Source organism: Dryobates pubescens, chromosome 5, assembly GCF_014839835.1.
Source record: "Dryobates pubescens isolate bDryPub1 chromosome 5, bDryPub1.pri, whole genome shotgun sequence".
Taxonomy (NCBI): Eukaryota; Metazoa; Chordata; class Aves; order Piciformes; family Picidae; genus Dryobates; species Dryobates pubescens.
This window is the reverse complement of record NC_071616.1, coordinates 4705340-4728087: the sequence shown is the minus strand read 5'-3', so window position 1 is coordinate 4728087 and position 22748 is coordinate 4705340. Positions and strand designations below refer to the sequence as shown.

The 22748-nt window shown below is 48.1% G+C and overlaps 1 protein-coding gene across 2 annotated transcripts in view; it reads right to left on the bottom strand.

Annotated features, from left to right (window-relative positions):
* The window catches only part of AMBRA1 (autophagy and beclin 1 regulator 1), a 172012-nt gene that overhangs the window by 1606 nt on the left and 147658 nt on the right, over positions 1 to 22748 (bottom strand). For both annotated transcript variants that reach the window (XM_054161469.1, XM_054161470.1), the window contains exons 16-17: positions 12341 to 12433; positions 10560 to 10753 (exon numbers count right to left, since the gene is read on the bottom strand). In XM_054161469.1, coding sequence (XP_054017444.1) covers positions 10560 to 10753; positions 12341 to 12433 — 287 coding nt within the window. The remainder of the gene's footprint in view (positions 1 to 10559; positions 10754 to 12340; positions 12434 to 22748) is intronic.

Sequence of the window (22748 nt, the reverse complement as noted above, 5' to 3'; positions counted from 1 at the left end):
CACCTCACCATGATGCTAGGGAGTGCTGTGGCCTTTCCTGCTTCACCTGTTGGAGAACACCCTAGGCAGGTGACATGATGGCAACGTCCCCAGTAGGGGAGAAGGATGCAGACAGGTGGCCAAGAGCATAAAGCAGGTATAGACCATGGTCTGTCCTTCCACATCACCTATGAGCTAAGAAAAATTAAGTGTGTAGGCTCCTGCTCCCCTTGACTGGTATCTTTTGAAGAATGAAAAGAACATCTCTCAAGATCTAGAGTCTTTGCCTTCTCCATCTCCAAGCCTTCCCTTCACAGGCAGGCTGTGTTGAGCTCTGAGGGAACCCCTGCCAAAGGCCTTGGTTGCTGAAGATTGCTTTTGAAGACAAAAAACGTCACAGAAAAATAGTCCACACAGGAGATGAAATCCCCATGGCAGTGAGGTCCTGCTCAGTCCTGTTTCCCAGCATACTCCTTTTGCTACAAACCCTACCCAGACCATTTTGGGGGAAAACAATCTGTAATCATGAACTGCTAGAATCATTCCACAGTGGCATCCTGGCGACTCTTATTAAAGAGATAAATCTCACTCTTCGCTCCATGAAGCTATCGCAGTGCTGATTAGAAGAGAGAGAGAGAGAGAGAGAGAGAAAGCCACGAGCCCTCCTGGCACCAAGAAAATGAACACAAATGTCAACAAGGCTGGATGCAGGCAGGAGCTTAAACACAATCAAACCCAAAATGTCACACTGAGTAGGAAGACAAAATGGCTTGAGGATGTAGGGTGGAGATCATGTACCCAACAGGGGAGCAGGCATACCCAACACTGTCTACACCATGCCACCTTGGAGGTTATTGTTCAGAAAGCAAGAGGGTTGAAGTTGTTAACAGGTCAAGCAGTCAGTCAGTGACAGCTTATTCCCTTTCCTCACAGACTCAGTGGTACTTGCACCAAACATCACCAGCTTCCTCCACTACAGGGTATGGCTAATTTAATCTTCGAGCAAGTCTGCTGACATACTGCCCTGCTAGAGAAACACTAAGGGCTAATTTAATTCTCACAAGCAGAATAAGTCCCTTTCTGGTAGGAATGTAGTAGGCCTGTTGTACTATCCACTCTAAGTACAGCATAGCTCCTTGGCTAGAGCATCAGTGAGACCACACACAGACACCAGTAAGCATATGAGAAGCTGGAGCAAAGCACGGAGGAGTGAGCAAGAGTACCCTCTGGGCAGAGACTGACCCACAACTCCAGCAGAGAAATCCTGTTTAGGATGCAGCTGATGCATGAGCTAGGAACCTGGGTGACCAGCACAAAGGCAGCTATGAGACTGGAAACTCCAGGGTGGAAAACAGGCATGCCAGGGGATATTGAAGCATTAATCGTGAGTAGAAGTTAAGTGGAAGTTTTGAGAAGCATGGGGTTGGAGTCAATCATTACTTCCTTCTGAGGGCACAGTTGTAAGCACTCTGTTAAGAACCATCTGGTCAGATCAGAGAGGAAGCCTGAGAAAGCCAAGATGTGCAACCTGGTTTAGAGACATGCCAGCCAGCCCTATCTACCCAAGTTCTGGAACAGCAGGTACTGTGCTCCTGACAGACCACTTACTATAAATTAGCCCAATACAGGAGCACGGGAACAGCAAAGCAGCAAGGATCCCCAGCCAGTGCTCCTCAGCATTATAAACATGTGCTTCACCAGAGGAGTCTGTGCAGGCAGTGCACACCACAGCACCTCCTGCTCTTCCCTGCCCCTTAATTACCATGTGCAAGAGCTGGATTGCCAGCTGAGGCAGCTGCTTGCTGAGAACAGGCAAAGGCTGATGCCACAGCAAAAATCAGGAAGTCACGAGCCTTCAGCTAATGAGCACAGAGATACAGCAATGCCACACATTCCAGAAAGAGAGCCTGTCAAGGGCCAGAAGTGAACCTCACCATTCAAGCAGCCAACAAACACCTCTGTTTGGGGGGGGGGTTTGTCCTCTCCTTCCCCCCATGAGGTTGCAACAATGACTGTGGCTGACTGGTTCAGAGCAAAGCTTCCTGCGCAATTTGCCTTGAGCTGAGCTGCAGCACAGATTCACATACAGCCCATTTCTACTGCCTGGTGACTCCCACACACGTTCTTTCACCAGGCTGTCAATGCAGTCTACATCAGTACTCAGAGCAAGTGAAATAAGCTAACTTCCATTTGGTGGAGGTTCAGAGTGTGCACACAGGAGCCTGCCCAAAACAACAGCGATGCCACAAATCCCACACCTCAGACTGCTGCAAGTTTCAACTTGCTGCAGTGGCCAAAGCCCATTCCCTGCAGCACCAGCTGGACAAGAGCAGGACAGAAGGAAACCACGCACTCATGACACTGATTTCAGACTCCAAAGGGTTTATAGTCAGAGCATGAACCTGAGCTTGTGCAGGAGTAGGCCGAGTGACAGCACATCTAATTCTCCATATGGAGGATGCGATTCCTCTTCTCTCATTTTATGCTCAAAACCACATGTAAATGCCTTTATCTTAAGCTCTCACTCTTCTAAGCCTACCTTCTAGGGTCAGAAAAAGACAAAAGTCACACAAAGAGCTATAGCTACAATCTAGAAGACTGACCTAACCAGCTCCAGCATGTGAAATACCAGTATAAGCATAAGACTTCCCAGTTCATCCTCCACCTGGGGCTGACCCTGCATCAGGACCCATCACAGAGCAGGAAGCAATCTTGAGACGGGGTGGTCTGGTCTCCTCCTTTTTCTCAGCAGGGACACAAGTTCTGTCCTGGACAGAACAGCAAAGCACCACCCATGGCTCCCTTCCACAATGCAAGCGTGGTGTCCATATCGCTGTGCTCCCAGAAACCTTTTCTACTCTATCAGAAGTGGCATTGCCAGGGCTCCACAGCCCCACCTATTCCAAACACAGACAGAAAGCATTACTCTGGAGAGTAATTATCCCAAAGACCAGTGGATTTCTGTCAGCCTAGCCGGCTGGCTCCAACGTGTAACAAAACACTCCCTAACTAACGCACCTGCCTTTTGAAGTCTTCTGCCACGCTGCTCCAGCCAGACGAGAGTTTGACACAGAGGATTACAAAAAGCAAAACATCTGGCAAACCTTCAACAGACCTGGGCATGAGACAGAAGCGTTTCTGCTCTTAAAATGGTCTCTGAAGTACTTACCAGAGAGCCCAATTTATTTATTCCTGAGCACGGACAGCTCACACCTGCTAAAAAGCAAAGCCCACGGAAGCAAGGATGCAATCAGGCTCCCCTGTGGCTGTGCAATGTACTGACAGCACTCCTGATTTTTCTTCTTGTTTTCAGCTTTCCTCTTTCTAACACCAGCAGTAGTTAGTAGCCACGCTTGCAAACAAAAGTTCAAGATTAGAACTAAGAGTAAGCACCGCAGAGATACCCAAGACATTAGAGAACATGGAATAATAGCTCAGAGGTGTGAGCTGACCCACTAATTCAGCTGCTCCAAGATAAAAACACCAGCATTTTAAAATGAATTCCCTCCCTGCATAGGAATAGAAAAGGGAGGGTCACAGCACAGCTATGAATAATCACATCTCTCTTACTGCCAGAAGAAATACTACTAGTTACCGTCCCCCACCGACACCGTCCCCCCACAGCAAACTCCTGGCCAAGCTGTCAGCATTGGGTTAGGAACTGGCTGGAGGCTGAGCCCAGAGAGTGGTGGTGAATGGTGCCACATCCAGCTGGCAGCCAGTCACTAGTGGTGTGCCCCAAGGATCAGTGCTGGGCCCCATGCTCTTTAACATCTTTATTGATGATCTGGATGAGGGCATCGAGTCCATCATCAGTAAATTTGCTGATGACACCAAGCTGGGGGCAGGAGTTGATCTGCTGGAGGGTAGAGAGGCTCTGCAGAGGGACCTCGACAGGCTGGGCAGATGGGCAGAGTCCAAGGGCAGGAGATTGAACACATCCAAGTGCCGGGTTCTGCACATTGGCCACAGCAACCCCATGCAGAGCTACAGGCTGGGGTCAGTGTGGCTGGAGAGCAGTCAGGCTGAGAGAGACCTGGGGGTGCTGGTTGACAGTAGACTGAACATGAGCCTGCAGTGTGCCCAGGCAGCCAGGAGGGCCAATGGCATCCTGGCCTGCATCAGGAACAGTGTGGCCAGCAGGAGCAGGGAGGTCATTCTGCCCCTGTACACTGCACTGGTTAGGCTGCACCTTGAGTACTGTGTCCAGTTCTGGGCCCCTCAGTTTAGGAAGGAGGTTGACTTGCTGGAGCGTGTCCAGAAAAGGGCAAAAAGGTTGGTGAGGGGCTTGGCGCACAGCCCTGTGAGGAGAGATTGAGGGAGCTGGGGTTGCTTAGCCTGGAGAAGAGGAGACTCAGGGGTGACCTTATTGCTCTCTACAACTACCTGAAGGGGGGTTGTAGTGAGGCGGAGGTTGGTCTCTTCTCCCAGGCAACCAGTACCAGAACAAGAGGACACAGTCTCAGGCTGCGCCAGGGGAGGTTTAGGCTGGAGGTTAGGAGGAAGTTTTACACAGAGAGAGTGATTGCCCACTGGAATGGGCTGCCTGGGGAGGTGGTGGGGTCGCCGTCGCTGGGGGTGTTCAGGGCGAGGCTTGACAGGATGCTTGGTTGCATGGTTTAGTTGATTGGGTGGTGTTGGATGATAGGTTGGACATGATGATCTCGAAGGTCTCTTCCAACCTGTTCCATTCCATTCCATTCCATTCCATTCCATTCCATTCCATTCCATTCCACCTTTCTCCCCCCAGCCAAGCTCAGAAGTATGTTGCATGGTTTAGTTGATTAGGTGGTGTTGGATGATAGGTTGGACACGAGGATCGTGAGGGTCTCTTCCAACCTGGTCTGGTCTGGTCTATTCTATTCTATATTTCCTTTGAGGTAGCTAATCCAAACAACTCCACACAAATCAGACAAGGCAGAAGTGCTTTGCCTTGTACCAAATTTCACAGCAATACCTCGCTTGGGTGATTTGTATGAGTTTTGTAATAAGAGTTCAGAAGCAGCCCCCCCATGATTTAATCCCAGGAGAACCAGGTAGTTGGGGCAGCTCACACTGTGAAAGCCTGCATAGTACATGCTTCTAGAAGCTGATTCTGTTTCTTTGGTGGTGCTTTGCAGAGGGCTTTAAAGAGAAATCCAAATCTGTGGTTGGGTAGGACGTATGACAGACATTTTACAGATGGATGGGCAGATGAAAGGCTAAGGGATCTACCCACGGTTCTGCTTGGAGAACAAGAGGCAAATCTGGAAGCTGATCTCCAGTGTCCTGGTTCCCATTTCCATGTTAATCACACAGCTGACAGGAGCATTGAAGAACCTGCTCAGCTACTGTAAAACAACACAGAATCATTAAGGTTGGAAAAGAGCTCTAAGATCCTCATGCCCAACTGTTAACCATGACCATGTTCTGAAGTGCCATGGCTCCATGTTTCTTCAATGGCTCCCAGGATGGTGACTCCACCACTTCCCTGGGCAGCCTCTTCCAATGCCTGAGCATTTTGTTTTTTCAGCACAGATTTTTTCCTAATATCCAATCTAAACCTCTGCTGGTGCAACTTGAGGCCATTTCCTCTTGTCCTGGCATGTTTCTTTATATCACTCCTGAGGGTTGGCTGGGGGCAAAATATTTCTGCCCACATGCAGCCCCACAGCACCTGTTCCTGGTGTCTCATTAAATAAGTTACACCAGATGCACACACTGACTGCTTACTAAGTGCTCCTCCTGCATCCTTGGGATGCTTTGCTCATATGAAGGGAGTTTCATCTGTCTCTTCACAGTTTGAACAGACTCACTCCTGCAAACCCAAGCCTTCATTTTACAACCCTTTCTTCCTCTCAAAAGTATCTGCTGCCACTTGTGAAAGCAGGTGGATAAAGTGGATATTTGTACTGGCTGGTGAGCAACACTTCAGCCTAATAGGCTAAGAACTGGTTATGGTATGAGAGTAGTCAATAGATTGCCCCCCCAAAGGCAGGCAAAGTAGCAATCCACTGACAGCAAGCCTTCTGATGGCTACACTCAGTAGTTCCTAACATGTGCCTACTCACACAAGGAACACTGAGCTAGCTAGCTGAATTTGAAGCCCCAAAGACAAGGCAGATGATAGGAACTGAGATTACAATTACCTTTCAGTTATTTCCATCACACCTTTTTTTTTGTTCCCCCAGTGTGGGCTGGTTTGCCTTTATTTTTCTTTCTTCTTAAGAAACTGGGTTACCTGAAAGATGTGTTATGTCAATAGCCAGGGCACAGCACGGAGAGCACAGCCAAACAAGTGTCCTGAAGCTCTGCAAAGGTTCCTTTTGCACAGCTGCAGTCCCTGACAGTTACTGCCACCTGCACCCTGCTCCTCAGATCATAGAATCAATAAGGTTGGAAGGGACCTCAAAGATCATCAAGTCCAACAATTTACTAGTTTGCAGGAAGAGTTTAGGTTATGCACAGTTGAGAGCTGGAGCAGGCCATGCTTTACTGGAGGCAGGGGTCACAAGCTAAAGAGGACCTATGGCAGAAGGATAGATCTCATCCTCACAGCAGAAGAGTTAGAGGTCCAGCTTCTACCAGACAAAAGAATCAGCAGCGGTACAGCCTAGAAGATGAGCAGCACCTCCAGGTCAGCCTCTGAGTTCTAGGACTCACTGGAAAATTACAGTCCCAAAGGGCAATTATTAGACCTCCCAAGTCAGAGTTAGGCAGTAGCTTACTAAAAATCACACAACTGGGGAGACCAACATCCATAGAATCAATAAGGTTGGAAGAGACCTCAGAGATCATCAAGTCCAGCCTGTCACCCAACACCTCATGACTACTAAACCATGGCACCAAGTGCCACGTCCAATCCCCTCTTGAACACCTCCAGGGATGGTGACTCCACCACCTCCCTGGGCAGCACATTCCAATGGCTAACGACTCTCTCTGTGAAGAACTTTCTCCTCACCTCCAGCCTAAACTTCCCCTGCTGCAGCTTGAGACTGTGTCCTCTTGTTCTGGTGCTGGTTGCCTGGGAGAAGAGACCAACTCCCTCCTGGCCTACAACCACCCTTCAGATAGTTGTAGACAGCAGTTAAGATCCAGCAGCCTGAACAAGTGGCAGCTGCAGCCTGACCCAGACTGGACTGGGAATTAAAATTTCTAAAGGTTAAAGCTTTGGGTCATTAAATCTCATTAGGAATTTGTGTTGGGTTTTAAGTGACATTTAATTTGCCAGATGGATCCCTCCCCTGTCAAGCCTGTCCACTTGCAAGGGAAAGGGTAGTATAACTCCCAACAGATTGCTTCTAGAGTGCCTCAAAGTGACAGCTCCATCACAATTTCCACTATTGTCTGACAGCTTAAAATGAAGTAGGAGACAACTGCAACACCGCTTTAGGTATTTCTTGGTACCTCTCCTAGCTCTCTCTCAACTGGCTTCCTTTGGTTTATGTGTGGCTTGCAAGCAGAGCTCACAAGGCAGCTAGCTATCAACTGCTGCAGAACAAAAAGATACAGACAGTAGAGGGATTCACTTCTAATAAAGCCATCATATACTCATTCCTCCAAAGGAGGTAGAAAGATTATCAGAACAGCAAAGTCCCCGCAGAGCTTTGCATGAGAAAAGGAAACTATTTATACCCACACAGAGCTTAATTAGATTTCTGATGCAATTCTGCATCTTTCTCTTGTCTTTTTTTTTTTTGCTCTTTTGGTACAGTAAGCATATCTCTGCAAGAAACTCCCTGAGCCAGAATTCCCCACAACAGGAGGGCTGACAGGACAGAAACCCACTCCTTGGGGGGAGCACTGCCCCTGCTTTTACTGCCTCATGATTTATTTCTTTACCTTTTTAAACATTCAAGTGTGTTGGGTCCTTTTTCTTAATTTTCATTTTGTTTGTTTCTTCCCCACCCCCCCCCCCCCCCCCTTGATGAGGAGATAACTAAACCACTTTCCTTTACATTACTCAGAATCACATCTGATTTACCCATTCTGCTGCTCATAATGCTGGTAAGCCTTTAAGTAGTGATTTACGTCTTCAAAGCCCCCCACGAAACACTAATTAATCTTCACAGCCCCTGGTGTACTGTGCTATGGGAAGATTTATTCCCATTTGCTAGATGATTAATGATTTGCCTTAAGTTATACATGTTAGTGATAGCACTATTTTTTTCCCCCTTCCTTTTTCTCTTTTCGCCCCTCTTTATGCCCCTGACATCTAGATCCCGCTCTTAGGAAGCAGTTTCCTTTTTAACAGTGGGCAAATTAACCATCAGAACAGCAGCACAGCACCTAATCTAGCCTGCATGAACACACTGGACAAGCATCACAAGAGGTTATGATGCTGGAATGGGCTGCCCAAGGAGGTGGTGGAGTCACCATCCCTGGAGGGGTTCAAGAGGGGATTGGACGTGGCACTTGGTGCCATGGTTTAGTCATGGGGTCTGTGGTGACAGGTTGGACTTGATGATCCTCGAGGTCTCTTCCAACCTTGGTGATTCTGTGATTGTGATTCTGTGGAAATACAGTAACCTGAATTTGACAAGCAGTGAAATGGGGCTCCAAGTATCATGTGAAGCATGAAGACTCTCAGATGAACCAGACCACCGATGCCTCAAATCCCTGGTTGAGGTGTTAGTAACAGCAGCTGAAAATTTGTCTTTCTGCCTCATGATAGGTCCTTGTACTCTTCTTCTGTCATGGACTACGGTGGTTTCCTGGATTCTACATGCTCCTGATAGTTAATCTCTTGACAGCCCTCTGCTTTGAGCTGCTCTTGAGCCTTTCTGTGCACAGGGATTTCCACTGAGGGTGCAACTAGCATAAGAACCGATCAACTACAGGGTAAACTGCTTAGTTCATCTCCAGCACTTATATCCATACTGGAGTAACTCCTGTGCTCTCAAGAGCCTGACAGAGTAGACAAGAATGTGACAGTCCATTTTGCAGGTGAGGGCACTTGCAAGGAGACATGCACTAAGCCAGCACACCTAAGCCAAAAGTCACACCAGCTTTGGAAGGCACAAATCTTCTTCGAGGCAAGGAAAGGAGACACAGAGAAGTCTCTGTCCTAGGCTTGTTATCTACACTCCTCCTCTTCTAAATGCTACAAAGCTTTGCTCCTTTCTAAAGATACTCTGCACAAGGCACTGGTAAAGGACAATCCTTCACCAGCTCATTAACAGGCTTGTTAAAATCCATGATCTAGATCTGGAAATTTAAAGGCTAATCAGAAAAAAACCAAGATAATGAAACCTCCAGATGAACAGCTGAAGAGAGAAGCTGCACTGTAGAACTCCACTGGTTTAACAGAGCAGAGAAAGACTCCCAAGCCTGCAGCAACAACCACCATGGCTTTGATGAAAGAAGGTCCCACACTGTAACCTGTTCTCAGGCTGCACACCACATTCAGTGGAAGAACCACAAGTTCAGCATTTGTCCAGACATCCCATGTTCCAGCCTTATTCACATGCCCTCAGCTGTACTAAGCTTCCAGAGAGGTTAATCCCAGCTCTGCTGAGATAAGCAGGTGGGAAACCCCACAGGTCAGGAATTTGCCACAAGTCTGAACAGAGGAGCCAAGACCAGAGAAGCTCATCACACGTGCTGGATGATGCATGACAGCAGCTGTGGAAGAGTGACATGCCAGAAAAGCATCTTTCAGAGTGACAAGAGTACAAGTATACAGGCACAAACAAGCATGTCATGGGCTGCTTCCCAAAGTCAAGTGGGTTCATCATGAACCAACACCTTCAAAACTGTTTCCTTGATTTTCTCAGTCTTTCCTAAGTGTTTACTGCCCAATTCCTTCCTAGCCAAGCTTCCAGAGTTGGACTCATGCACAATGCTACAGAACAGAGAGAAGAAGCCTGGACAAAATCACAGAACTGTCAGGGTTGGAAGGGACCTCAAGGACCATCTAGTTCCAACCCTTCTGCCATGGGCAGGGACACTTTCCACTAGATCAGGTGGATCACTGTGCCTTGAAATGATAGGTGATTTTACCATCATGTAGGAATTGCACACAGCAGCTGCTTCCAGCCTTTTACTGGGTGGTAAGTTTTCCTTGACTGGATAACACTACAGACATTTTGAATCACTGTGCTGGACACTCATGACAGCCTTTACTGATCAGATTAAACACAATATTCATACCTGCTATGAGAGAAGTGATTTAATTTTGTATCCAGATGCTGAGCTTGTGAATCCTGCACAGCTTTTAGATGCAGAGGTTGATAGGATGAAGCTAAGCTCTAACAAAGAGGCAGAAAGGATTATTCTTAGCAGTTTGCAGCCTTACTGATGGTTAGAGCTCAGGAGATTTGTGAGAAGTGATGACAATACAGCTGATTCCTCTAGATCATTGTGCCTGTAGAGAGATTGTTTTGCCCTCTAGAAGCATTGTGAAAAAGACAAGTCTGTCCATATGGACAGAGTCACTTTCCTGATTACCTTGGCCTGGCTACAGGCAAATTAGGCTGGAGAAATCTTTGCAGAAGGTGTAACAGGAACGCCCAAATGCATCGGCAGGATGTGGAACCTGCATGGAAACTCCTCACTCACCAGGTGAGCTCTGTTAGATAAGTCATTGCTTGATCTCCTACCTTCCCCAGTCCCTGCAGAGGCGGATTCCTGCTCCTGTACCTCCCTCTCTGTCTGGGTCTCGGCATTCTGCAGCTGAGGCGCCAGGGTCTGGGTGCCCTGCGAAGTTACAGAGGTTGGGGGGTTGCGGGGTTGCAGGCCTATGGCATTCATCAGGCCCATGTCCCTGTCTGTCCTCCACGTGGCTCTGCTGGTTCTGAAAAGAGAGAAAACCAAATAAGACCATGAGCAATAGAGGCAAAGTGTCCCCAGACTGAAGCATTCACCTGAGCCGCCTCTTGCCTCCGCTCCAAGCAGGCACCTGCTAGCCATGATGAAGATGGGGCTGGAGAAAACTGGGACCTGCACCCATTTACACACACACACCCCCCCATCCCTCTACCCCTCCAGCCTCCACTGGCTAGTCTCTTGAGCTTTTAACCAACAGTGTCTTACAGTCCACTCACCCTTCCACAGAAGCAGCATGTCTGACAGGTACAGATAGATCTCTCTGCAGCATCACTACGCCTGCAGAGCAACTCTCTCTGGAGGTCACCGAGTTGAGCAGGCAACACTACATACAGTGCAGCACCATAAACACAAATACAACCTTCCTCTGCATGCTGGCAGGGCAGTTTGAACTCTCCAGGATGCAGTCTGGACCTCCTAGTTGTCAGCATCACACATGAATGCACTCCAGCAGGCATTTCTGCCTGTTCCAGTTGGACAAGAGAATTCCTCTGTTCTCAAGAGCAAACAACAAGAACAGCCTCAAGGCTCATTAGCTTCCCCTCTACATTGAACAGCTGAAGGGTACAATGCTACAGGAGCTGCATCTTGACAATGTTTGGATGCTCTTTCCAAAACTGACCTCTGGCTGGTAAGTGCTGGGAATAGTAAAGAGATTCCAGGAAAGATTGCCTCATTCACAACCTTTGTTTTTTTCCATAAGGTTTTGAAACCTGCCACACTTCCCTTGCTCTGTCTTGGAGCTATTTCACTCTTGAGCAGTGTTTCTGCCTTTGAGCTGCTCCTAAGCCCATCATGCAAGACTGAAATGTACTGTCAAAACCCGTGAGCAGCGGCAATATGCACTCACGTGGCAGAAAAAAAGCATCTCTGCTGCTTGTCTTTCACTCTCAACCAGTCCAAGGCTGCAGGACAGCACAGACATCACCCTCTGCACCAGCTACTAACTTCCTTGAGATCCTGAAGTTCATAATTCAGAAACAAGACTGCCATCCCCTTGCTGAGAGTAGCTGGCTTAAGGAAAAGTACTCTTCAGTGGGACAAGAAACAAGGGACTGCAGCATCCTCCTCGTGTTCAGAGTAACTAATGAATGCTCACTGGGCAGTGTGGATGAAGCACCCAAGAGTGCTGTGAAGGGATTTAGCTTTATTTTTAGATTTGGTTGGCCAGAAACCAAAGGGATGAAAACCAGTCTGCAGGACTGCCCAAGGGATTTGAACTCATCTCTGTGGGACCAGCACCCCTGTTCTTCAGTTGTTCCCCCAAGGCCATCTACTTTGCATGGTGTTTTTGCTGCATCACGACTCTCCTGCAGCTCGCTCAAGGATGGCACGGAGGCCGTGGATGTACTTCACCATCACTGGCAGGACTTTTGGGCACTGAATGCCACTGGAAACAGGCTGGGTGGCCCAACTAGGCTGTGTCAGAGGTGGACAGACTGCTTCATTCAAGCTGCCAGAGCTCAGGGAGCAAAGGAGGAGAAGTGGTGCTGTCAGATGTAACAAAAGCAGCGGAAAGGGTCAGGTCTCTCCAACTCGCACCCAGGAGACTCACCCGGGCCGCTCCGCGCTCCTGCTGCTGGAATGCACAGCGAAGACGTTCTCATTCAGCTGGTCCCAGTGGTACTCAATCCCGGAGTTTAAAGCCCTTGAAACACCAAAGAAGGAAAAATATTAGTAAGGCAGGACACTGTTCCAGTCAGCACACATGACATCCCCACGACACAAAGGGCAGCGTTGATTTCTGCCCCAGAGAAGCTGCAGCTCAGTTCACATGTTTTAGTTAAGAGGGTTCAGGATCATAAACAGCCTGGCTAACACAGAGCACTGTATTACCCACTCTGCTCTGGAATATTCCATTCATTTCCATTCAATATTTAGCACTGAGGCACAGCAACAGGAGCAGAGAGGGTTTCAGGAAATGAAGACATACAACTGTGTGTATAAAATCAGGTTACTCTAACTCCAAGTGACTAAACAAAGAATTAGAATGGGAAGGCCAAATCTCTCTCTGGTGCCTGCCAGCACTTCCTGCACCAGGTAATGCTAAGTAAAACATTGTTCTCATTGTTCAGTTTCTTCTCATTTTACCTATAAACAAATCCCTATCCAGCCCTCTCTGACAGTCACTGTGGAGCAAGGCAGATGTAGAGGATATTTTAATGCATTTTCACTAAACAGTTTGCACTGGATTGACCACCTCCATGCCCAGGAAGTCCAAAACTCTAAAGCTAATGCTACCAAGTTTAACAGGGCAGCCAGCCAATGCTTTGGAAACCTTTCACAGTGCATCTCCCCAAAAGATCAGTGATTCTGTGATCCATGAAGCCAGGACAGGCTAGGAAGCCAGGAAGAGGCAAGGCTGACAGTGTATGGCTAATCACCACATTGATGCTGAAGACTACATGCAGTCACAGAAACTAAACCACCATAATGCTCCAAGTGTGTCTCCTACTACTCCAAAGGCTCAACAGCTCTCAGACTGGAAGAGGACAAGAGCAAATACAGCTTACTCTGTGCCATAACACAATGTCAGGGGACAGGCACACACTGTGTAGTCCAAGGCAGTAAAGAGATCTCCCACCTACTGCTAAGTCCCACCTCCACAAGCACTATGGGCTGCAATGCCACGGAAGAGACTTTCTGTACACTCTTTTGCCATGCAGACACAGCAGCTCCCTGTGAGCTGGCCCAGGAGTTTCAAAAGAGTACTGAGTACTCTGCACTGCAGACCTGCCCCTGATGGTGCTAGGCAGAGAGTTAACAGTGCTGTGCAGTGGTGACCACAAGCCAGGTGAAAAAGGGGGAAAAAAACCCCAAAGGTCCTGTGCAGTCAGAAGGAAACTGCATCTGAAGAGCTGGACTTGCATCACCACAGGCACCCTCAGAACATGAACGAGGTGCAGTCCTACAATCTGAAGGAAGGATTCAGGGCAAGTAGTTGGTTATGTCTCAGGCTAACCCATGGTGTTTTACATACATGTAAGGCTGGTGTCCCTGTAATGATGCCCCAGCAGAACTGGCAAGAACTCCCAGCTTAGAGGACACAGCAGGTCAGATGTGCTGCAGTTAGGGGAGCTGTGTGCCCTGGAGGCCTCAGGCTAGGCTGCTGGGGTGACAGGTCACCCCAGATCAGGACAGCACCCAAATCAGCACCCCAGGTCAGGACCAAGGGTGAAAGCTGGTGAAAATTAGGTCAACAAAACGACACACAGAGTCTGCAAGAAGTAATCAGCCATTGCCTTTATTTTTGTGCTGAGCTAGCCTAGTGCTGCATTACACCCCACGAAAGCAGCTGCCAGGGAGATGCTGATTTACAAAGGCTTCAGAGTTCATTGACAGATGGTAACCTGTCACTAAAACTGTGCTGGTCTCTCTGGCTGCTCCATCCCCTGCCTAGTATACTGAGATTTAGCTGTCACACTCTGCTTTCTGCGAAGCAGCTCGCTCCCATGGCGAGCAAGACTTTCTGACCTGGTAGGCAACATTTCCAGAGAAAGCCTGAGTTTGCTTGGGATCTGCAGCTATCATCCAACACAACTAAACTGACCCATGCTCCCCTCCCTCTCCTTCCACACCTCCTCATGCTTTCCTCATGTGTGGTCCCCACAGCCACCTACACAACTGGCATTCCTCACCGTGCTGCTCCACGTGCCCTACTTGTCTTTGCCAGGTCCCAGCTCTAGAAACCAGAAGACTGCAAAGCCAAGGCCAAAATGTGTTTCCCCTGTTCTCTCAAACACCATGTTCTTCTGCTACACAGAAATCTCAGCTCCTGTATGGGCACACACACAGATTCCCCTCACTTAGAATCATAGCATTGTTAGGGTTGGAAGGGACCTCAAGGATCAGCCAGTTTCAACCCCCCTGCCATGGGCAGGGACACCTCACACTAGATCAGGTTGCTCAGAGCCACATCCAGCCTGGACATAAAAACCTCCAGGGATGAGGCTTCTACCACCTGCCTGGGCAACCTGTTCCAGTGCCCTCATGGTGAAAAACTTCTTCCTAACATCCAATCTGAATCTAGCCATTTCTGGTTTTGCTCCATTCCCCCCAGTCCTATCATTAGCTGACACCCAGCTTTCATGTAGGCCTCCTTAAGATACTGGAAGGCCACCATAAGGTCTCCTCAGAGCCTTCTCTTCTCCAGACTGAATTTGCACTTCCACAGGAGCATGATGGTACCAGGCTGACATATAGTACAGCAGGTCAAAACCTTCCATCCCTGCTCCTGCCCATTCTGCAGAGCCTCAGTTACTTCTGTACACTCCAGCTGCCGGACAGCGAAGTCCTCTCTAACTCCACGCTGTCAATTTGTACCTTTTCCTGGACACTGAAATCAAAAGCCACTCCATGCAATGCATGACTTTGCATACTGATTCTAAATACTGCCACTTACCAAATGAATTTCACTGCCAGGGTCCTGTTAGCTACTCATTTACTGCCAGAGAATCGAGGACTTGGCTCTCTCCTCCCAGAAGGAGGACCTGTAGCAGCTGGTGCCACTGTTCCCATTGCTGACTCTGGGAATAGCGATGCACGGGCTCAAGCCAAGATCACTACACTTGGCCGTGATGGGAATTCAACACCCTCAGCAGCACTTCAACCTGGCTTTTTAGTCTGGACTGCACATGTCTCCCTGCAGGGCCAGAAAAGGAGCTCAGAATAAACAGCCAGCACTCTCTATGGCAGCAGTGAGCATCCTCACAGCTACCCTTCAGCAGACTCCTTCCCCACCAGGGTCAGCTAACCCACTTAACCTCTTCCAAAAGACTTCAAGCAATAAAGCCCTCAGCACAATCTTTGTTCTCTTTTGTGTGCATCTGCATCTTTCTGACCTGCATCTCAATTTGCCTCACTGCAGACCTAAGACCACTATCCAGCTTGCTTCTGATCAGGTCTTCCAGGCTGTGCGTGATAGTGCGAGGCTACAGAAGAGAGATTTCAGACCACATCAAAGTACAGTGGAGAAAAATAAGGCCTGAATCTAACAAAGGGAACTTGTTGGGCTCTATCCTTATATGAAGATCATAACTCTCCCCCTTAAAATAAGCAAAGATGTCAAAGAAATGCTGCTGCTGTACGGGTTAAGTGCCAGTTTTAAAACCATGCCTGCACTGGAAACTCGCTCACGTAATCACACCATATAAACCAACCTAAGTGCACACCAAGGCTTGTGTGACAACCACCATCACCTTGGTTTAAATCAGATTTTCAATTAAGCTTAAAAGGTTCACACTGGTTACAGCACACCTCTTCAAAACAGAGCCATCTCCCCTTCGCAGAAAGCCCTAAAGGGTTTGGGCCGTTTTTAACGCCCATTGCAAAGCATTGCTTGAATGTTGTACATTAAGCAAGGCTCTCACAGCAGGTTTCCCAGGAGATTTGCAAATCAAGGCCTGACTGTTCCATTTCACAGGAGCAGATCTCACACTGGAGGAATGAATATTTTTCAGGTAATGTAAGCATTTAACTTTTGCTCCATCAAACTCCAGAGACGGGAGCGCCGGAAGCGCTTTGCGTTTCCCACAGCAGGAGGGGGAAGCTGTGCAGCATGGAGCATGCTGCCACTTGGATGTGGATGCTGCCACTTGAATGTGGATGCAGCCAAGAGGACATTCCTTGCCCAGGGCTTCAGGGTGAGAAATTGCAATTCTCCACAGTGCGTCAGTCATGGACAGTGAAGTCCATTTAGTCAACTTCTTATTTTCTAGCTTTTTATGGCTGTCACTAAGCTCTCTAAGCCCTCCCTGGAAATTTCCATTAGCTTTGTTAAATGCAGAGCTGCTCCTAGCCTGGCTTTCCCAGCAGGGAATCTGTTCTGAGATGGACTTCACCTTTTTGCCTGTGTCCAGCTCACATTATTAACGAGCTTGGAGAGGATGAAGGTCACAGATTTGCATGCTTTGCTGAAGTCAAATAAGGATTCAGAGTGGAGCCTGGTAAGTACCAACAGCAAACAACTTAGGCAGCAGAGCCACTCCCACTGCATGGAGGGAATAGAATAGAATAGAATAGAATAGAATAGAATAGAATAGAATAGAATAGAATAGACCAGACCAGACCAGACCAGGCCAGGCCAGACCAGACCAGGTTGGAAGAGACCTTCAAGATCATCACATCCAACCCATCGACCAATCCAACCTGCCTAAACAACTAAACCATGGCACCAAGCACCCCATCAAGTCTCCTCCTGAACACCTCCAATGATGGTGACTCCACCACCTCCCCAGGCAGCCCATTCCAATGGGCAAACACTACCTCTGTATAGAACTTCTTCCTAACATCCAGCCTAAACCTCCCCTGGTGCAGCCTGAGACACTGTCCTGTTGTTCTGGTGCTGGCTGCCTGGGAGAAGAGACCAACCTCCGCCTGTCTACAACCTCCCTTCAGGTAATTGTAGAGAGCAGTAAGGTCACCCCTGAGTCTCCTCTTCTCCAGGCTAAGCAACCCCAGCTCCCTCAGCCTCTCCTCATGGGGCTTGTGTTCCAAACCCCTCACCAACTTTGTTGCCCTTCTCTGGACACATTCCAGCAAGTCAACCTCCTTCCTAAACTGAGGGGCCCAGAACTGGACACAGGACTCGAGGTGTGGCCTAACCAGTGCAGTGTACAGGGGGAGAATTACCTCCCTGATCCTGCTGGCCACACTGTTCTTGATTCTTTTTTATTACCTACACAGCTCAGGTGTGTCCCCTTGAGGAAATCAGGATGAAGCTCTAGGAATTAACAGCAAAATTATTCATCTATGACAAGAAAGCTGAAACAGGTCTTACTGCAAAGGCTTAACCAGTACTGGAGAAATGAATTGACAAAGTACAGGTCAGCACAAAACAACTTAAGACATCTGGGTAACTCCCCCAGCTGGCATACCCAAAATTATAGAGCTGAGAAGGAGGAAGAGAGTGAGGGCAAAAGTTCCCTAACTCCACCTAAGCATACAGCTCAGCAGCAAGACAAACAATACTTTGCAAGTAGGTTATGAATGTCCAGGAAGGCATAAATAACATCAGTTGTTTTCACTTCAACATCCCCAGTAGCAAAGGAGGCAGCAGCAGTGGACAAATGCTCTCCTCCTTCAATCCTGCCACACTGGAAGGGCCCAACAGTCAGCTACAGCATAGAATTACATTTTGGCTAGGACACTGCTGCCTGCAGTCCCACCTAAAAATATGAGCACAATCCCATTACCTCTATGGCTTAGCCCAACAGAGATGACTAGCTGCAAGGTGATGCCATGCAGCACACAAGTCAGTGAATATCCGATTCTCATGCTGCCAAGGTTTGCTTTCTCCACAACAGAAATTAATCTTCAAAGCTGATTTCCCAACTGTATTGTCCATTCAAGGTCACTAAGAGCAAGCACACACAAATGAGCTCTGCCAGGTGTCCTTTCTTCCCTTTGCGTGAACGTGGCATTCTGAAATCACCCAAACCGTATCAAGGAAATACAAAGTGAGCTACAGAGAGAAAGGTGACACTATGCTAAGGACCAGGAATCCATTGTCCTTGCTTGGGAAGGAAGCAGCAGCTCATGGTATCTCACACAATGCAATGTTTGGCCTGATTCCAGGTGCATCCTTGTCAGCAGCTCATTATCTCTTCTACCAGCCTGTGATGATCAGCACAGCAAGCCCATCCCTGGCTCCCATGATTAGCTAGGCAACAGTATTGTCAGTACAAGGCAAAATTTGGCACTCCCAGCAGCTGTCTGGATAGGAAAACAATCATTTCTAACACTCTACTTCATAAATATTTAGCTTTCTGTGCAGGCAGTGAACCACGTGCGGAGACAAACCCAAGTGAAAATTGGCTGCAGTGCAAACTCTATGGAACCAGCAAATGGGATTCCTGGAGTAGCTCTGCTGGGCAGTAATTCCCTGTGACCAAGGACAAGGCAGCAGCTTGACTGGCACCAGGCTATTTCAGACTGCACCTTCTAGCAGAGCCTGGGGAAGAGCACGAGACCAAGAATGACACAGGACGGAACCTGCAGGTTCCAAGTAGCAACCACGCAGATATTTAAGTGACATTGTCCTGGTCATCACATGCAGAGGAGCAATGGAGAAAGGTCACCCCTTCTCCCAACACTAGCAGGAGGCACGTTTTCACCTCTTGCAGCAACCTACTCTGCTAATTTTCCAGAATCCTGTAATCTTTTCCCACCTGGAAATGAGCAGCTGTGCAGAAACACATCCTGACGCTTCCTTGGATCGCCAAAGGTGCTGCAGAAGCAGGACAGCAAGCAGCTTGGTGCAGCTGGCAGCTGCGTGGCTGCTTCAGGGAGGATGCCAGCTCAACTCAGAAGAGGATGACTGGTCCCATTTATTTGATTGCCAGCTAGGTTCTAGAGCTTGATTTTTGATAAGGCTCTATTCAAGCTCACACTTCTCCCACACTGAGGTCAGCCTTCTATATTTGGAGGCGCTAATAGCTAATAACACTTGTCTGTCTCAACAGCATGAACATGCACAGGTTTGCTCTGCCCACCAGTAGGCTGGTGGGCAGCTGGCTACAGTCCAGGCTGTTGCAGCCACTGGATAAGGTTTAGATAGAAGGCACACCTCTAACAATCAGTTTCCCTGGACAAAAATGTGATATCACAGCTAAGGAAGAGAGTCACCTGTCAGCCAAGTTGTTAGGTACCTCAGAGAGAGAAGAGAGATTACAACAGTTGGAAGAACACTAACATGAAAGTTTCTTCACATCAACAGGGTCACTACAGCTAAAACCCAAGTGACTTCCAGGAGTCAGTATGTGTAACCTGCCTGTCCAGCAGCTTGCACAGAGCAGGTAAGAAGATTCACAACATGGAGCACACACTAAGAGAAAGCTTAAGCATTCTGAGGGAGAAAGTCTTCAGTGAAGAACCACTCTTCCAACACATTCAACAGGAGTGGTACATGAAAAGCATCAAGACAATGACAGAGCAGAACAGAAGAGGTTTATACGAAAGTCTGGATGTTTAATTACCTTGGGACTCAGGAACTAATACTGAGGCTGAGAGCTCTGTTCTTAAGGGGTATGAAGCTACAGAGAAAGGCCTGTGTTAAGAACAAGTCCCTCAAGGCCAACCTTCATGTCCATACCAATTATTCCACCAAAATGCCACAACAGCTTTTTTGAAGCAGGTTTTCACAGAGCTGATTTACACCACTGTCAAGAGTGACACAGGAAGCTGTCACCCACGCCTGAGAGAACAAGAGGCACCTTAGGCACCTTTTCCAGTCCTGAAAGTGATTCCCATAATACTGATGGGACTTTGACATGTAGGAAATAGCCCAGTTTGGTGAGGGGCATATTGAGGCCAGAATTAAATGCAAAATATTTGTAATCAGAGGGATGAAACACTTAAGCAAGGTGGGCCTGGAGTTAAGATTTCCTCCTACACCACTGGTAAGATTGTTTATCATGATACACTCCACTATGCAGCAGTTTTATCACTAGGAAAGCCCTACACTTTGATGTGGATAAAAACATGCCAGCCAAGTGAAACAGGGTGTGATAAACAAGGCAGACATAAACCAGACAAAGATTTAAACCCCAAATTCAAAACCCAGTTCCAGTGCAAGGGCCCACACCTGGGTCAGGGCAATCTCCAGCTGGGAGATGAAGGGACTGAGAGCAGCCCTGGGGAGCAGGACTGTGAGGTACTGGTGGATGAAAAGCTGGACATGAGCCAACAGTGTGCTTGCAACCCAGAAAGACAACTAACTGTGTCCTAGGCTATCTCAAAGGCAGCGTGGCCAGCAGGTCAAGAGGCAATTCTCCCCCTCTACTCTACTTTGGTGGGACCCCACCAAGAGTACTGTGTGCAGCTCTGGAGTCCTCAACACAAGAAAGACACGGACCTGTTGGAGGGGGTCCAAAGGAGGGCCACAAAAATGATGAGAGGACAGAAACACCTCTGCTATGAAGAATGGCTGAGAAAGCTGGGGTTGCTCAGCCTGGAGAAGGCTCCAGGGAGACTTAGTGCAGCTTTTCAGCACCTAAAGGGGGGCTACAAGAAAGATGGGGAGACTTTTTAGCAGGGCCTGTTGTGACAGGACAAGGGGTGATGGTTTGAAACTATAGGAAGGGAGACTGGGAGGGAGAGATTTTTTTACAACAAGGTGGTTTCCGCTGGCCCATCCCTGGAAACATTCATGCTCAGGTTGGATGGGGCTCTGAGCAACCTGTTCTAGTTGAAGATATTAGTTGGAGAGGCAACAAAGCTGGTGAGAGGCCTGAAGAAAAAGTCTTATGGAGAGTGGCTGAGGGAACTGGGATAGTATAGTCTGGGGAAGAGGAGCATGAGGGGAGACCTCATTGCTCTCTACAAGTACCTGAAAGGAGGTTGCAGTGAGATGGGAGTCAGTGTCTTCTCCCTAGTATCATGTGACAGAACGAGAGGAAATGGCCTCAAGTTGCACCAGGAGAGGTTTAGGTTGGATGTCAAGAAAAATTTCTTCACTGAAAGAGTGGTCAGGCACTGGAAAAGGCTGCCCAGGAAGATGGTGGAATCACCATCCCTGGAGGTGTTAAAAGTAATGTGTAGACATGGCACTGTGGGACACGGTTTAAATGCCATGGTGGTGTTAGGTTGAGAGTTGGACTCACTGTGTTTTCTAACAAAAAAGTTCTATGTCCCTGCTCATGGCAGGAGGGTGGGACTAGATGACCTGTGAAGGTCCCTTCCAATTCAAAACATTCTATGAATTCCCTGAATGTTCCCTGATTTTCTTCTCACTTAAAATCCTGCCAGTATGCCATGATATCCTTCACTTCTGTGGCTCTGACCACCACAGTATCACCAAGGTTGGAAGAGACCTCGAGGATCATTGAGTCCAACCTGTCACCACAGACCTCATGACTAGACCATGGCACCAAGTGCCACGTCCAATCCCCTCTTGAACCCCTCCAGGGATGGTGACTCCACCACCTCCTTGGGCAGCCCATTCCAGCATCATAACCTCTTGTGATGCTTGTCCAGTGTGTTCATGCAGGCTAGATTAACTTCCCCTGGTGCAGCTTGATACTGTGGCCTCTTCTTCTGGGGCTGGTTGCCTGGGAGAAGAGACCAACCCCCTCCTGGCTACAACCTCCCTTCAGGTAGTTGTAGACAGCTATAAGATCTCCCCTGAGCCTCCTCTTCTCCAAGCTAAACAACCCCAGCTCCCTCAGGGCTGTGCTCTCCCCAGCCTTGTTGCCCTTCTCTGGACACATTCAAGTGTCTCGATGTCCTTCTTAAACTCAGAGGCCCAGAACTGGACACAGAACTCAAGGTGTGGCCTAACCAGTGCTGAGTACAGGGGCACAATGACTTCCCTGCTCCTGCTGGCCACACTATTCTTGATACAGGCCAGGATGCCATTGGCCTTCTTGGCCACCTGGGCACACTGCTGGCTCATGTTTAGGCGGCTGTCAATCTGCACCCCCAGGTCCCTCTCTGTTTGGCAGCTCTCCAGCCACTCCGACCCCAGCCTGCAGCTCTGCAGAGACACTCCATAAACAACAGATTGCAGAAAACAAATCTTTAAATTCCTCAAATTAGAGTAATTTAGCTTGGCATGATCTTAAACCAAGGCTCTAAAGATGGATAACTTGCTTAAATTCCTCTAAAAACCTAAGGGCTTGTTAATTGCTTAAAGTGATTACAGGCAGACTATACACCAAATAAGCTTTGAACCCTCTGAATATCTTAAGCTGTTTGTGATCTATCAACTCTTCCAGTGGCTTAGGCAATTTAGGATGTTAGGAGTCTTTGGGGGGAGCACAAATTGCTTAAGCCTTCTAAGATCTTAAATTGCTACAAGACTTGAGGGCCAAAGTCATTCTTTAGTCTTCTTTGACCTTTCACTAATGTTTTTTAGCACACACTGATATTTACGCTGACTCAAAGGCAACTTCAAAGTTCTGCAGATCTTATGTGAAGAAACTGAACCAGGAAAATACATTTGGGATGAAAGAAATTAACTTCAA